Source organism: Sander vitreus, chromosome 8, assembly GCF_031162955.1.
Source record: "Sander vitreus isolate 19-12246 chromosome 8, sanVit1, whole genome shotgun sequence".
In the NCBI taxonomy this organism is placed as follows: Eukaryota; Metazoa; Chordata; class Actinopteri; order Perciformes; family Percidae; genus Sander; species Sander vitreus.
This window is the reverse complement of record NC_135862.1, coordinates 23,008,523-23,024,671: the sequence shown is the minus strand read 5'-3', so window position 1 is coordinate 23,024,671 and position 16,149 is coordinate 23,008,523. Positions and strand designations below refer to the sequence as shown.

General features: G+C 40.7%; 1 protein-coding gene across 1 annotated transcript; it reads left to right on the top strand.

The window, feature by feature from the left end:
• The first annotated feature begins 5,735 nt into the window (after window positions 1–5,735).
• Window positions 5,736–7,629, top strand: ascl1b (achaete-scute family bHLH transcription factor 1b). The gene has a single exon (XM_078257517.1). It carries the CDS (start codon window positions 6,147–6,149, stop codon window positions 6,756–6,758), a length of 612 nt encoding a protein of 203 aa, XP_078113643.1. The 5' UTR covers window positions 5,736–6,146; the 3' UTR covers window positions 6,759–7,629.
• Window positions 7,630–16,149: the final 8,520 nt, after the last annotated feature.

The following is a 16,149-nucleotide window of genomic DNA, read 5'->3' as shown; positions in this document are numbered from 1 at the left end:
TAATCCCAAGATGTATGTAGACATAGGTTATTGAACAGGTTTAGGCCTATGTGATGCTGAATTATGTTGTCATAATAACTGACAAATTATAAAATGATGCACTGTTAGACATTTCCAATGTTATGATACATCCATACAAATATGGGGGCTTTAATATTTCACACTGTATAGACATATGGTTGTAATGTCGCATTGGAACAAGCACAGAACGTGATGTGATGAAGGTGAACCATAGGACACTTAATTTATTATTCTAAGCAGGAAACATATATATATATATATATATATATATATATATATATATATAAATATAGATATACATATTGTGGTACTGTAAGGAAAGTGTGCCCATATTTATTATATTGTGTCGTCAATACTACAAAAAAGTGGTTTATAATATTAAGATTCTAGGCTACATTGCAACATTTGATGATAAGATTTAAGGCCCACTGGATATTTTGTTTCTTCACACAGTGAAGAGGCAGAGGCATTTAGCTCCAGCTGCTCTGACCTTTACTTTTCAGAGAGGTATTGCTCACTAAAATAGCGTCCCATGAAACCAATCCTGTTCCAATGAATTCAAACAATAGAATCCACTGTAGTTTGTAACCAATGTGCAGTGTACTCAAGGGTTATGTGGGACTTTCAGAGCCAGAATCCTGCAGGTGTGCAGTTGTGTCATGTGTCTGAATGAGACAGATTATTAATAACCAGACAGTGACTGAGAGTACAGTGGGGACTCCCTTGTTTCCATGACATACATTTTTATCTATACTATTAAAAAACACTACTCAGCTTGCTTCACATGAGGCCTCACTTCCTCTCTCTACCATCAGTGTTTTCCTAGCTTCACAGCACAACTGTGAAATATTTTATTTTGTTCTCCCCCTCTGGGGTCTTAGCCAACCTTTTACACACAGTCACAGTGCAAAAGGTGCATGCTGAAGCCCACTGTGCCTACTTTGCTTTATGCTTCTAGGGGAGAATTGCTGTTTATTGTCTGGCCGTGTCCTGACCGGTAATAAACTAATGCTTTGCATTTTCTGCAAGTGTTTAAGAAATACGGCTTACATGGCTACAGTCCAGTATACATGTGTCAGGAATAGGGAAGCGATACATGCTCTAATGGAGCACTTCTCTTTTCCTGCTCATTGGAAATAGCCTACTTCTTAGTCCTTGTAGAAGGCCGCTGTAGAAAACACAGGCTACTCAGGAAGGATGTAGCCTGGTAATTGAAAGACCACATAGAGGGCTCACATCCTATTTGTTTTTAATATTCACATTGCAAAGGTAATATCATTAGTGTTAACTTGTCTGTAAATGGAAAAAAACCTGAATATTTTGTGGCAGAACATGGAGCAGATGATGTGACACAGAAAGGTCAACTGCATTGCTCTGAGCACATTTTCTAGTCTCCAAGTATGACGCCACAGTGGCCTTCAAAAAAGATACGAGTGCGATGATAGGCCCTTATTTTGCCAGCACAAACTCATGTATGAATATTCATTTTGTATTATTAAACTTTTGATGTTTTTAAAAGGGCATTTTACTGGGAATTCTAGCTTGATTTTTCAGTATCTTGCTATCTATCTTTGTAGCACTGTGTGTGTGTGTGTGTGTGTCACAGTAGATATGAAGCATTGTTGACTGTTGAGGCATTGCTTTAAAAGAAAACGTCAGACATGGTGGTTGTTGTTTTTCAGTGTTTCAGTGTGTTTAAAAAACCCTGCTTCAATTCTCGTAAACCGCCACACCCTTACCTATGAATAAGATTTTGGCAGGCTTCAGCTTAAATAGGTGTACGTGGTGTGGTGTGTGTGTGCATGCGTGCGTGTGTGTGTTGAGGCAAGGTGATAGCAGGTAATCGTGATTCATGAAGCTTGAGTCAAAGGAACTTGATCTCATACCACATTTTATTGTGTTATAAATACACACACTGAGATCACTGGGTGCTTTTGGATGTGTGTTTTGGTATGATGTCCTGCTAACTGTCCTATGACCTTTGACTGATACATTTATTTTCTACTTCTAATGTTTGTAAGGAATTTCACAATGTTTGATATCCCTAATAATAAGCACCATATCAGGAAGTGTGTCTTTCTCGTGTCTGCAGATTGCAACAAATACACAACTGAGAATGAAAACAGTTTTCTTTATACAGTCAGAATTCTTTTTTTTACATTAAGTAATTTTCATTACATTACATGTCATTTTCTCTTCATACATGTAGTTATTTAGTTTTTCAGACTAATTGTTGTAGGAAGCAAAACAGTGCAGCATACAGTATTATGCATTATAAGGTTTTTTTTCCAGCACAGGTTATAATAGTTTATGTTATGATGACATCGGCAGCTTTATCAGACACTGGTTTATGTGTAGCGTCAGTGTATACTTAAAAATATAACCTGTGCTGAAGCAACTAGTGTGTAACAGAGGGTTTTTACTTTTGTTGTCACCCAGCACCCTCTGCTGTTGGCCAGGCAGAGGTAGATACACACACACACACACACACACACACACACACACACACACACACACACACACACACACACACACACAGGAAAATATATTATTTTAAAGCAGGGAAAAGCAAAGAAGATAAGACAATAAGATGAAGATATAAACAAAATGATGCAGGAAAGTTTCTTGGTCATAAATTAAATATGACATGGTCACAATCTTTGTGTTGTAATGTTAAGTTTAATAAAAGTAACATTTTATTCAAGTTTTAAAAAAAATGTTTGAAAGTTTTGTCAAAACCAAAATTAAGGGAATAATATATTAAACGAAACAGTTGGCCCTGAATCATGTACTTGCTTTTCTAGCAGTCAAAGGTCTTCAGCAGCTGTCCTCTGGCCACTGAGGTTGGCGGATTTAGAATGTTCAGGAGGGAAACAGATGGTGTGAGCTGTGTGATTTGTGAAAAGTGAGTCTCATTTTTTTGTATTGTATTCAAAATATAATGATATATAGTTATGCTAATTTTTCCTCAAAAGCCTGAAAGTGAAAGCAATATGGATAAATAAATAAGTACTCTGATTGACCGTGCCCAGTATTACAGAGTATACATTTTTGTCAGTGATTTATGAATGTTTAATTGTATCTGAATATCTGATTGTGAAAGTTCTTTACTCTTGGACTTTATGTTATGAATTTGTGGTGTCTTATAACCCTTAGGGCAGGGCATAGTTCAGAGCAATCTCAGTCTAGAGGAAGAGATGTTTTTATTAATTTCATTGATACAAATAATGTACTAATGGACAGTCAGTATGGATTCAGATCCGGTAGATCAACGTCTATGGCACTAATTGAGTTAGTAGAAAGATTAACAAATTGTATTGAAAATAAAAACTATGCAGTGGGGATTTTCATTGATCTAAAAAAGGCTTTTGATACTGTTGATCATGAAATTCTGTTAAAAAAGGTATGGCATCAGAGGTGTGGCCTATAACTGGATAAAAAAAACTATATTGAAAATTGTTCAAATGGGTAATCACCGGTCAGCCTTAGTATTTCCTGTGGCGTTCCACAGGGGTCAGTTTTAGGCCCAAAACTGTTTATTCTTTACCTAAATGACATTTGCAAAGTATCAAATGTACTAAAATGTACTGTTTTTGCAGATGACACAAATACTTTTTGTTGCGGGGATAACTTGCAGCAGATGCTAGAAATGGTCACAAATGAAATTAATAAATTAAAACTTAGGTTTGATTCAAATAAGTTATCTTTAAACTTGAACAAAACTAATTCATGATATTTGGAAATCGTACTATAAATACAGATGTTACAATAGTAATTGATAACGAAACAATTGAAAGAGTCTATGAAAGTACATTTCTGGGTGTTGTACTAGCCCCACATTAAATATCTGTGCATGGAGATGGCCAGGAGTATTGGTATATTGAGCAAAACTAGATACATATTGAACCAAAATACATTACATACTCTGTACTGCATACTTATTTTACCATATATGTTATATTGTGTGGAAGTTTGGGGAAATACCTACAGAAGCAACTTACAAAATATTTGCACATTGCAAAAAAGAGCAATCAGGATAATAAATCACACCGGGTATTATGAGCACACTAATCATCTGTTTTTTAATTCACATTTGTTGAAATTTTTGGACATTGTTACATTTAAAACTGCACAATTTATGTTTAAAGTTAAAGATTTATTTAATCAAAAATAGATTAAATAAATCATTACTTGACCAATACAGAAAAGAATAGACCGAAACACATGAATGGAATTGTAATGTAAAGGTATTGTTGTATATTGTTGTATTGTTGGACTTATTGTAACATTTTATAAATGTGTATGCTGTAATTGCTTATCTATTTGCTTTGTAATAATATCATTTTGTGAAATTGTTGCAGGACCAAATAAGCTATTTGATTCCGCCTGCTCCTTCTCGACCTAATCCTTTTTAATTGTTTAATTTTTGGGGTTTTTGTTAAATTCTGATTGTTTGTGTTTTATTTTGTGGTTTTAATTTTTTTGGTTTTGTTTTCTTTTGTAACATTGTTGATTGTTCGAGATAAATAATAAAATGAAATGAAACCACCATACCACTAGCTGTCAGGGAATGCCCCTCTCCCTGAATTACACAGTTCAATTGCAGCTGCCATTTTCTGCCGCCAGAGGCCGCACGTGTCCCATTTTTATTCGATGGGCGACGGTCTTTACATTTCCACACAGACTGCCTCACTGACAAAATTTGCTTTTTCAGACTTTCCACAAACGAATCGTATTTCGAAAGCCTTCTCACAATACTGAATAAAACTAAATCTGATGAAAACAAATAGTACGACTCAGGTCGGCAGGAAGTCACAACTAGAGGACGATGCTGTTGCTTTTAACTGTCCAGTCAGACGTGGTGCTGAAATGCTGCATTCGCGCATCTGCACTTTGAGTTTGGTTGACTTTAACCAAACTATGTGGTCCCCGTGCGCGTAAAAAGTGTACAAATATAACACTAAAGAAACTGTTTGGAATTGGAATTGGAAATTGATTTATTTGAAACAGCGACAACGCACAAATAAACATTAGGCTACACTTGGTAAACAAGAGAATATGTCTTGGGCCAGGTTATAGCAGCAATTGCTAATTTCCACCTGTAGTCCCTGGGCAGGTATAACAAATTTAAAAAAATAAAAATGTCACAGGATTATAGATAACATGATGTCCATAGTAATTAAAAACAAGCAGTTTAGCAAAAAAAACAGGAAAACATTGCATTTAGATAGGAGTTCAAGAGTTGTAGACTCTCCAGTGATAACCTGTCAAGCAAGTGACAACAAACTGGACCTGCGAAACACGGAGTTGAGGTAACTGTAGTATGCTCTTTCGGACGCCTCCATGTCATAAACAATATGTTTACTTTTACATTTATCGCGTCCTTACGCGAGCTTTATAATTGCCAATTATTGTGCTCAGAGACACGCTTGCATTTGATTTAGCTCTGTAAAGCTGTAGCCTGGATACAGGAGAGAGCGTCCTTGGTATTTGTGATTGTAAAGAGCTGGAGGAGAAAGATGGCCGGGTGGGGGGGGGGAGACTGATAATTTGAAGACTTGCCAGGGGTACATTGTCAAATTCAAAAGGCATTTCAAAGAACCAAACCGTTCACTTTTTTTTCTTCTCTCTCTTCTTTTTTTCTTCTTTCTCTGTCTTTTTTTTTTTTTCGCCTTTCTTTCTTTTCGCACGGTTGCAGGCCGTTTGAATCGACCAATGGGCCTTCAAGTTAGAGACATTGGAATGTAAATGAGCCCAGCGCGTGCTCCCGGCGCAGTGAAAGCTCGGGATTGTTTATTGAGCTCCCGGAGCCACGCGCCTGGCCCGGGGGAGTCGGCGTGCGGAAGAATCACACAGCGGGGGCGGGGCCTCGCGACGAAGCGTGCGTCTCCAAAAAGGGGTGGGTGGGGTGTGTGTTGGGGCGCGTGTTGAAAAAGAGGAGTGCTGCCAAAGTTTGGGTCAGATCGGCTCGTGGAGTAAGCAGTCAAGAGAGACTTGGACTACAGTTAGCCACACGGTCCCCACGCGAAGGACACGAGAGCTGTACACTGCCAATCCTTTCCGCTCTTCTTGTCCCACCGTTAGAGGCTGCATCCATCCATCACTTCAGAAGAACTGTCAGCGAGATGGAAACTACAACAATCACCACAACGCAGACTGCATTCACCTTTGGACTTACTGAAAGACACGCCAGCCTCAGCCTTCACGCCCCGGCCCAGGACTGCGCTGTCCCCGCTGTGCACCCCAACACCAACGCTGCCGGCTTCCAAAGTAAAACCAAGGTGCTGAAGAGACAGCGCTCCAGCTCGCCGGAGCTCCTGCGCTGCAAGCGGCGTCTGAGCTTCAACGGCCTCGGCTACTCCATCCCTCAGCAGCAGCCCGTGGCCGTGGCCCGGCGGAACGAAAGAGAGAGGAACCGGGTCAAACAAGTCAACATGGGTTTCCAGACGCTGCGTCAGCATGTGCCCAACGGCGCCGCCAACAAGAAGATGAGCAAAGTGGAGACCCTGAGGTCTGCGGTGGAGTACATCAGGGCTTTACAGCAACTTCTGGACGAACATGACGCTGTGTCGGCTGCTTTCCAGTGCGGGTTGCCATCCCCGACAATCTCCAACAGCTACTCCGCCGACCCGGAGTCGCCTCACTCCACCTACTCATCAGACGAAGGCAGTTATGAGCCTCTGAGCTCCGAGGAGCAGGAGCTGTTGGACTTTACAACCTGGTTCGACAGGTACTGAGGCTGACAGCATCCGAACCACACAGCAGTGTCTGTGCATGAATGCGGCTGACTTCTTTTAGAAATGCTGTCAAAGACTTGGTAAAGGCATCAGAACAGTCTCGCCCTCCGTGCTTGGAAGTGATCTGTTGCCTCCCTCCCTCACCCGGGCTGCTTCTGCATGAGCAAAGCAATAGAGAGAGAGAGAGAGAGAGAGAGAGAGAGAGAGAGAGAGAGAGAGAGACTTGTCGCCCTGATGTCTCCAGAACAAGGAGGGAGTTGGACTCATTCACGCGTGGAAGTAAAGAACTGTTAATGTTATGTTTGAATAAGAATAAGTGCAATTAATACGTGACACAGCAGGCTCTGCAGGGACGGCGCTGCAGTTCCAGAGGACTTGTTTGATGAGTGTTTCATCAGAGCAGGACTGCCTTCCTCAGCTGCCACGTCTGTTGGAAGACACAACAAAGATGATGCGTCAACAGACTTTTCCGTGATGTACATTGTTTCCTCCCCTTTCATAACAAAAGTGTACCATACAACGACTTGTTTTAACATGAAGACATATTTTTGTACATTGAGTCAGACAAACAATGTTCTTGAACAGCCACTGCCACTTTTCCTGACAGTGTTGTGAGAGCCAGCTGTCAGTAAGGCAGCGAGTTTGCATGTATGAGTTGTGTGACTGGACAGCAATATCAAGGCTACTACCTGTGACAGAGTGTAGTTTTGTTTTTCTAAATAAGTGGTTCTAAAGTGGTAAAGGAGACCTTTATCAATGTATGCACTTGTTCTCCGTTTCCCATAGACTAAAATGTAAATATTCGATTTTTAACAGATATATTTTGTGTAAAACAAGTTTTATAAATAAAGATGAATCTATTTATATTATACCTAGTTTGGTTCTTCAGCTGATATGTGTGTGTGTGTGTGTGTGTGTGTGTGTGTGTGTGTGTGTGTGTGCGTGCGTGCGTGCGTGTGTGTGCGTGTGTGTGTGTGCGTGTCTGTGTGTGAGAGAGAGAGAGAGAGAGAGAGGGGGTGTGAGTGTGGCGGTAATTGAGCAAACTAGGGAGCTTCTTTTCTATTCAAAGCCCCTGCATGACCTTTTCCCGACTTGCTTGGGCACACGGGGGAAAACTGCGCAGCTGGGTGAGCACTCAATAACCATTATAGACGTGCACCTTCTACAGCGCTTTGTCTGCATTCAGGACAGGGAGATTAATATTACGTTTCATGCATTGCATTGTTTCTTTTGCGTACTCTGCTTTTAGCCCAGAGGGCCTGGAGCGGAGGGAGAGAGGGAGGGAGGGGGTTGCAATTCGCTCCTCTCAAAGGGTATAGACACCCTTTGAAATACGGCCCGGGGAAAGTCAGCAAGACAATGAGAGGGGTCAAAATTCTTATTGCCCGATTGAGATCAATCTAAATAAAACCTGGGGTTGTAGACTAGTTGTATCCCCAACTGTGTTTTTCATGGCGCACACAGCCCAACCAAAAAATCCATCTCCTGCGAAATGGGGAGCACAACACCACATTGTGAGCACTATTGTGTGCCTCTTTGCGCCTCATTATGCCAATAATGGAAGATCTTCTATTGTAATTAAACGCTGATGCCAAATTCAGCGAGGCAGAACGAGAAATAACGAGTTTAATTTCACCCGGTGCTCTCTGTGGAAGTGGAAAATTGGAAACAAGAGAGACTGATTGAAGCTTTAGTAGGCTATTTTTAATCAATTCATTCATTTGTATTTGTTATTATTATATCAGCCAACATTAATCCAAAAACGAAAATAATATGATAGTGGTAGGTCAGAACAGCATAACTCCCTTATGGACTTGATGATGTGTGGGATGTTTTCTTTCTTTCTTATAGGCTACCTAAAAGTGTGCCACAGGCATACGCTCCATCTCTATCTCTATGACACACACACGCAGGCACGCACGCACGCACACACACACACACACACACACACACACACACACACACACACACACACACACACACACACACACACACACACACACACTGCTGCAGCAGCCTGCAGGTGTAAACCACGTGCCTGTACTCGGTGACGAAGGCTCTAGCTCTCCCATTGGTTAATGGCTCGCGTATGTGAGCCCTGTCGGTGACGGCAGTGACAAAATCCAACAAGTGATAAATGACATTAATTACGCTCTGCTTTATAACCTCCTACGTCACCGGGACTCAGAAAGACAAATCAATGTTGGGCCCAAAATACCCCGCTGCTCCATTATTATACGGTTGAAATGATGTTTCTGATGTCCTTTAGTGTCAGGCAGATGCCAGGGCACGGAGTGAAAATAACGCTTGTCTCTTGTCCCCTAAGATGGATATGCAATTTTCTCCTCAGTCATATATGGAGGAGCAGCGGCGAAAATAGATTTATTCATGTCATCTTGTCCGTGGGTCATTTTCACTTTGACAATGCATAAGGGCCCGTTTAATTTGCCGTAATCCAATGGTGAATAATCAATCACATGCAGCTCATTAATGCAACGGTTTTCGTGCGCAATGCCATGATATATGCGTCAACAATGGAAACGCCAAATGCGCACATACCTAGACTATAATATAGGGCTGAACTGGCCATGAGTTCGGTGGTGAGGGGTCATCTGTTGCTCTGCATGCAGTCATCAGAGTGCTCGGTTGATTTTAAAGTCATTTTGCATGAACAGGAGGTCATCCATTATTCCAGTGTGTGCGTAAATTGCGCATTGCTGAAGTAGAGTTGGTGCACAAACTTCGTTTATTTCATGTTTTGACGCCCTCGGCAGTGTATGTCCCACCATAACATTAATCATTTTAGAGGTTGACAATATTTACATGATAACAGTCTAACTGCCGCTAATACGTCAGCTATTCTCTCTCTCAGTATGGGCATCTCAGTGTGATTCATTTGGAAATGATGTGCTAAGCATAACTATTTATCAAACATTTTGTTAAAGTATATTGTAAAAACATTATTGTATTTCAACATCAAAATGCATTTACATTTACAGGTTAAACATTTATTATTTCAAGTTTCAGGTGTCGTTTATTTTGTACAACACATTTGCAGCAGTAGTGACTTGCACCAATGTCTGTGGGGGTATGGGCTGTCTGGCTTCTGCTAATAAGCCAATAATACTTTTTCTTAATAAACTTTGATAAGTCACACCTGATCATAAGTTCTGAAATTATCCTGATTCTGATAACATATTTAAAGTTGATTTGGCTTGAAAAAAAAGTTGCTTTAATGAAAGCAAATACAATATTTCACTGTGTTGAAATGAAAGTAGATGAAAATATCTTATCAGAATGGCTGCAGGAAAGTCATAGCCCACCAAGAGTCAGTATCACTGTTAACCCAGATTTAGTTGTAATTCAACTTTTTAGTGGTCACTACTTATTCTTTCATGTTTAGTTAAAAACCATATTCATTACTAAATCACATTAGTTGTTTGTAATAATCAGCTTAAGTATGCAGTGCACAGATCATATTAAGCAGAGACTAAGGATGTTAGGATGTTTCTGTATGGGAGGGGCGGGGTCATTTGAACTGTTCTGCGCTGAAGCGACGCAAAGAGTTTGGGGTTTTAATTTTCTATGGTTGATTTAGTGTTCATGTTTATTTACATTTGTTGTTGCACCATGACCGAGACCCGGGAGGGGACTGATGGGGTCTAGGCAGTGAGGAAATGGGACACATATACACAGATTGGAAATTAGTAACTCTGTCTTCTGAGATATTGTTTCCATCCAGAATTATTCATTGAGGAAGTATTATGTATTGTGATTATTGTTTACATTTTTGATTTTATTGGAACCAATGTATTGAATACATTTATCTTAAAATCAGGCTGTGATAAAGGAAAAGCAATATTTAGATCAACAATTTATATATGTAGTATTGATAAGTAGCCTAATGTTTTATATTTGTTATGTTTCTTTGTATATTTAAAGCTGTAGTGTGCAGTTTCTGTCTCCCCCATGAGGAATTCTAAGTAATGACAGCAAAATTGTTGGCGCCTTACAGTCACTGGCGCATCCACATGATACAAGCCTCCATTCACCACCCCCACCCGCCGATTTAACATGCTTATTTTAATGACTACTAATGTAAACTTGATTTGTCTACTGCATAAACTTACTGCTCTGTGTTAATACAACTTGACCTGTTAAGTTTCACCTTGTGTAAAAACTTCTAGTAAAGTCAACTAATTCAGGATAACAGTGTACTTGGAAGATGTTAGTGCATGGCTCATCCAATCACAGCTCAGAGCCACATCTGCCTGCAGAGCAACAGGTGCATCAGAAACAGACTAGAGTTAAAAGTCAGCTACTGGGCTTTATAATATGGGGAAACCCTAAGTAATGGCAATGCATAGCAAGAAACCATGTTCTTGCTATGCATTACTTCAGACCACAATCACACCTATCAATGTCTCTGATCCTTTAAAAAAACCCCACAATTATTACAAATCAATCAAGTATTTTATTTCATTTTACTATGCAGAACAGAATCAATACAAAACCATACACTCATAACAAATTTCTTTTTAACAGCAACTTGACGTGAATGTTTTCCATAGCAGTGAAATTGAATACAGCTACTTTGAAACATTCAACTTTTCTTTTTTTTTTGCAGAAAGATTTTCAACTAATGCAAATAATATAAACAACGTGCAAACCTACAGTTGTTTTGTGAAATACTGAGCCACAGCTTTGAAGATGTGAATATGATAAATAAGGTTCAGACAAAGGGGGGATGACCACACAGACAGAGCAGTGATGTAGATGAATGGAGAGATGGTGCACAACCTTGAGCAATGCTTACAGAGGTGTTAATGTTTAAGCGAGGCACAGACACGTTTATATTTAACATAGACAGAAAACAGGCTAAACTGCTTTGGTCTAGACACACACACACACACACACACACACACACACACACACACACACACACACACACATTGGGCCGTGCTCCTTTTTCAGAGACAAATCTGTTGACCCCTTAGCTATTGATTGCATGGGTCCCGGATTGTAGTGCCACTATGGACACACTAGTATTTTACACTAATCCCTGCTGCTGCTCCTCCTTTTTTTTTCCTGATAGAAGTTATGATCAGTCACTACAGGTCACATTGTTCTGAGAGTAAATAATGAAGGCCTTTTTGACTTAAAGCTTTACGTCTCTTCCCTCACAAAATGTAGTGAGTTTTGTCTGCTATGAATGCTGCCAAAGCTTTTTTCTCTCACTAGAGAGTCTTCTTCATAGAGCACCTTTTGTTTGTCAGAATTTCTTAAAAAAAGCAAGCACAGCAGAACATGATATTTGAACTAGTGCAGATGCTAATATCTTCTGTGATGAAGTAGGCCCCTTAAATGGAACATTTTTGATAGTTTAGTTTCTGAGATTTAAAGGTGCAGTAGGTAAGACTTATAAAACTAACTTTCTGTCATATTTGCTGAAACTTCCCCCATGTTCGAGTAGAACTACATGAAGCAGGTAATCTGAAAAAAAATCCGGCTCCTCTGGCACCACCTACAGCCTGTAGTGCGGTTTGCAAAAATCCACAGCTCCCTGTTCAGATGCACCAATCAGGGCCAGGGGGGGTGTCTAACTGCGTGTCATTCACTGCTCATGCAAACGCATTCATTCTCCCTTGTGGGGGGAGAGGCTTAGGAGACCGTTTTGGGCTTTAGCGGAAAGAGGGGAGGGACTGAGAAGTTGTTGATGTTAAAAATGTTTGGCTAAGTCCTGGATCTTCACATTCCTACCTACAGCACCTTTAAATTCAGACTTAATTATTAATGTTTTCCATTCCCAGAGTGGGAGATGTACCTTAGTAAGTTACCCATTGCACTGCTGATAATGAAGATGTTCAATTGTTAGAATCAGAGTCATGCATGAGTTTTAATGTTCATCACTGTTTTAAAGGAGTATATTCTCTGTGCCTATCACGTTTCATTTTATCGTTTCTCTCAATGAAAGCAAATATCACAGGGCCCCTCCTGTGTGCTGGAAATTCTCTTCTCCACAGCTAAAGTCTTACTAAATAGGAGCCTTGCCCACAGCCGCCAAGTCACTCTTACTTTCTGACAGTCATTCGACTTGTGTTTTTCTTCTATCTTTCTAAAAAAAGAAATCTTTCTCTTTTCAAATGAACGTTTGAATGCGTTCAGCTCAGCACTTTTAACTGACACCTCTGTATGTGTGTGAATAGGCCCTAAACTTCAGAAGACCCAGCAGAGGAGGACCAAACTCAGGCTTGTGGGGTGTAGGGATGGAAGAGGTAGGGTGGAGGTGGTGGGGGCTGTGATTTGCATGGGCCATTGTGCTGCACAAGTTTGGGTGCTTTTTTTTGGCCTGGGCCCTTTTGGCCATTTACTTCCACTCTGGCTGGCTGTGGCGGGCTGTGAATAGCCTCTGCTCGGAGGAGACACAAAGGCGCTTTTGTGCTACAGCCGCACCATATTCATCATGTAATGCCTGTAAGACAAATCTGATTGGACGTCTCTGTCACTTTGATGTGGGTCCAGAGTGCGAGTGGCCCTGAGATTGCTAACTTCACTCTCTATTGCCTATTCTGCAGCATTGATATGGGGGTAGAGGCAAAGGGGAGAGAGGAGAGGTGGCTTGGGGGGAGAAGGAGGAGGGAAAAGAGAGAGCAGGCAGGGGGTAGTCCTCATTATTTGCAGGAGCAAATTCATAATAAATTTCCCCATTCTACAAAACCGGGTCGAGATGATTGACACTACTTTACGCCAGGCGGAACAAAAGCCCTGATTTGAACAGAATACCAAATGAATGGGGCGAGCGTGGACCCAATTCAAACAATTTTAATCTCTCCCTGTCCTCCCTTACTTCTCCTCTCCTCCTCTCTCCCCCTTTCCCTCACACTTACCCTCTTTTTTCAACTCCAACTCTCTTTTGTCCAGAACATTCTCATTTTACAGGGTAATTCTACTCCAACGGATGTGCTAATTGTGCTGGGTTAAACTGGATGCTGGTGGACTCCTGTGATACAGAGCTTATTCTTGCCTAATGACTGTAATGATGGTTCAGACAGACTACAGCCTGCAGCCTGGAGTGGGCTGCTTGTCCAGAGCTAGAGAGGGAGAGTTTTTTTGTAGTTGTGTGGGCTGACTGGGAAGGAAGTGCCGAGCTGGAGCTGATGTCTAAGGTAAGGTGTAGGAGCGAGGATGATGGACACAATGATGGGGCCATAAACTGGATCTGCTACTGAAACATAGACTGTATAAAACTAAAGAAGCAACCATCACAGTTGAAATGTGACAGACTGACACACCTGTCACATATCCCCAAAATCTTTTTACATTTATACGTTTACATTCATTCATTTGGCAGATGCTTTTGTCCATAGTGACGCACAAATGAGATACAATCCAAGCCACAGTAGATCAAGCAGAAGCCTTTATAGCAGTGGTGGAATGTAACTAAGTACATTTACTCAAGTACTGTACTTGAGTATTAGTACAATTACAAGTACAATTTTGAGGTATTCTTACTTTATTTAAGTATTTTAATTCTATGCTATTTATACGTCACGTCAGAGAGGCATTTCCTCTTTATTTGACAGCTACAGTTACATTTCAGATCAGGATTTTACAAACAAAACATGTATATGTCAGTATATAAAATATAATGATGTGTTATGGATTTAACTCACAAAACTATATAAAGCCTTTGAAATTAGCTCCACCTTAACCAGCTATAACATTAAAGTACTGTTTACATCTAAATGCATCAATAATAATAGTCCAGTAATATAATGTTATAAATACATATAACATTGACAGGGATCACTCTGACAAATAAATATTTTTACTTTTGATACTTCAATGGAACAACACTAAGTAAAACTCTCACATAAGCTGTTTATTCAAGCAGCAATTATGACTCATATTTATGTTTTTAGTGGTGGCGCAAAGCAGGAAGTCAGGTGACGAATTATAAGAGCGCCAAATTTCACCCAGGAGACGAGGGCTGTGTCTCAAACCGCCTACTTGCACACTTCAAACACTTAGTTTTAAGTATATGGTGTAGATAACGCAAAAAGTCAGTGCACTGAAAGTATGACCTCCTAAAAACAGTCAAAAAGTTCAGTGTGGAACGATGGACCCTACTTGCACTCAGGGGGGTAAGTGAGCATCCGGAAAGCATACCTCCTATGGGGAGATTCTGAGGCTAACAAGCCTTCAACTTCCGCTAGCATTCCATTGACTCCCATTCATTTTGGCGTCACTTTGACAGCGAATAACTTTACTTCTGAAGCGTTTAAAGACTCTATTTGTCCATTGTTTATTTCTAAAGAAACACGACAATGTATGAAAGGCTCCATTACCTTGTATCTCACGTTATGGCCCCGTAGCAGCCATGTTTGTAAAAATAGGCTAACGATTGTGTCATAACCACGCGACTTTCTGTCGCACAGTAGAGAAATTACTGTATAGTCAGGAGAAGCTTGCAGGCAATCAGGGGGACGCGAAGGCATACAGTCAAGGGAGAAGCCCATAGAGAGTCCATGAAAGCATATTTCAGCAACGTTTGCTCCTGCTCCTACGCTCATGGACAGCTCCTACTCACACTTTCTGTCTCTGCAAGATTCGGAATGATTCAGATTTCTCTTGGCGCAGCTACCAGAAGACTTACAAATTTCAGACAGGTTGCCCATGTCACATCTACTTCGTCAAGCTCAGTTTGAGGCTTTGCATTACGCTCAGCCATCACCGGAAAAGCTGTGTCCATTTTCTTTTACTGTCTATGCTCGCGCTAAGACTACAAAGCGTAAGGGGAGGGACCAGGGACGTCGGCAATTTTTTTTTTTTGTGATCAACTTTTTTTATTGGCACCTTCAGACATACAACGTGTGACAGGTAATAGCAGATGGTGCACAGAACAGATAAACACAAATTGAACAAGAACAAAAACCCAGGAAAACCAGGAAAACAAAACAAACAAACAAACAGAAACCACACCTTGCCTAATCACTACGTTGGCAAGTTTTTAATTAGTTGAATCCAGGCTACTTTATGCAAATGAGGAGCGGTTGGCTCGGCTCGCCGCCTCTCAAAATCTGACGAAAATCTTTTAAACTGACCTTTGTCGATCAAAAAAACAGACAGATTCAGCAACTGTATGGCCTATTTCTCGCTTGAAATGTTTTCAGAAACATGTTACGTGTTCGTCCAATCAGGTGCAATGTGTTGCGTTCATCGTGTTCGTCACGCTCTTCCCACTCGTCATTTCCGGTAAGTGTTTTAACATAAGTGTTCCTTTTGGGACAATACTAACCATCGAAAGTGGGCACTATGGCAGTAAGTTGTCAGTGCATATTAGCAGTGTACTGACGGAGGTATACCGGAATGAAACCCAGCCCAGGTCCAC

What these genes read in the sequence shown, in the direction of transcription:
- ascl1b (XM_078257517.1), top strand. Translation starts at nt 6,147, where the DNA reads ATGGAAACTACAACAATCACCACAACGCAGACTGCATTCACCTTTGGA.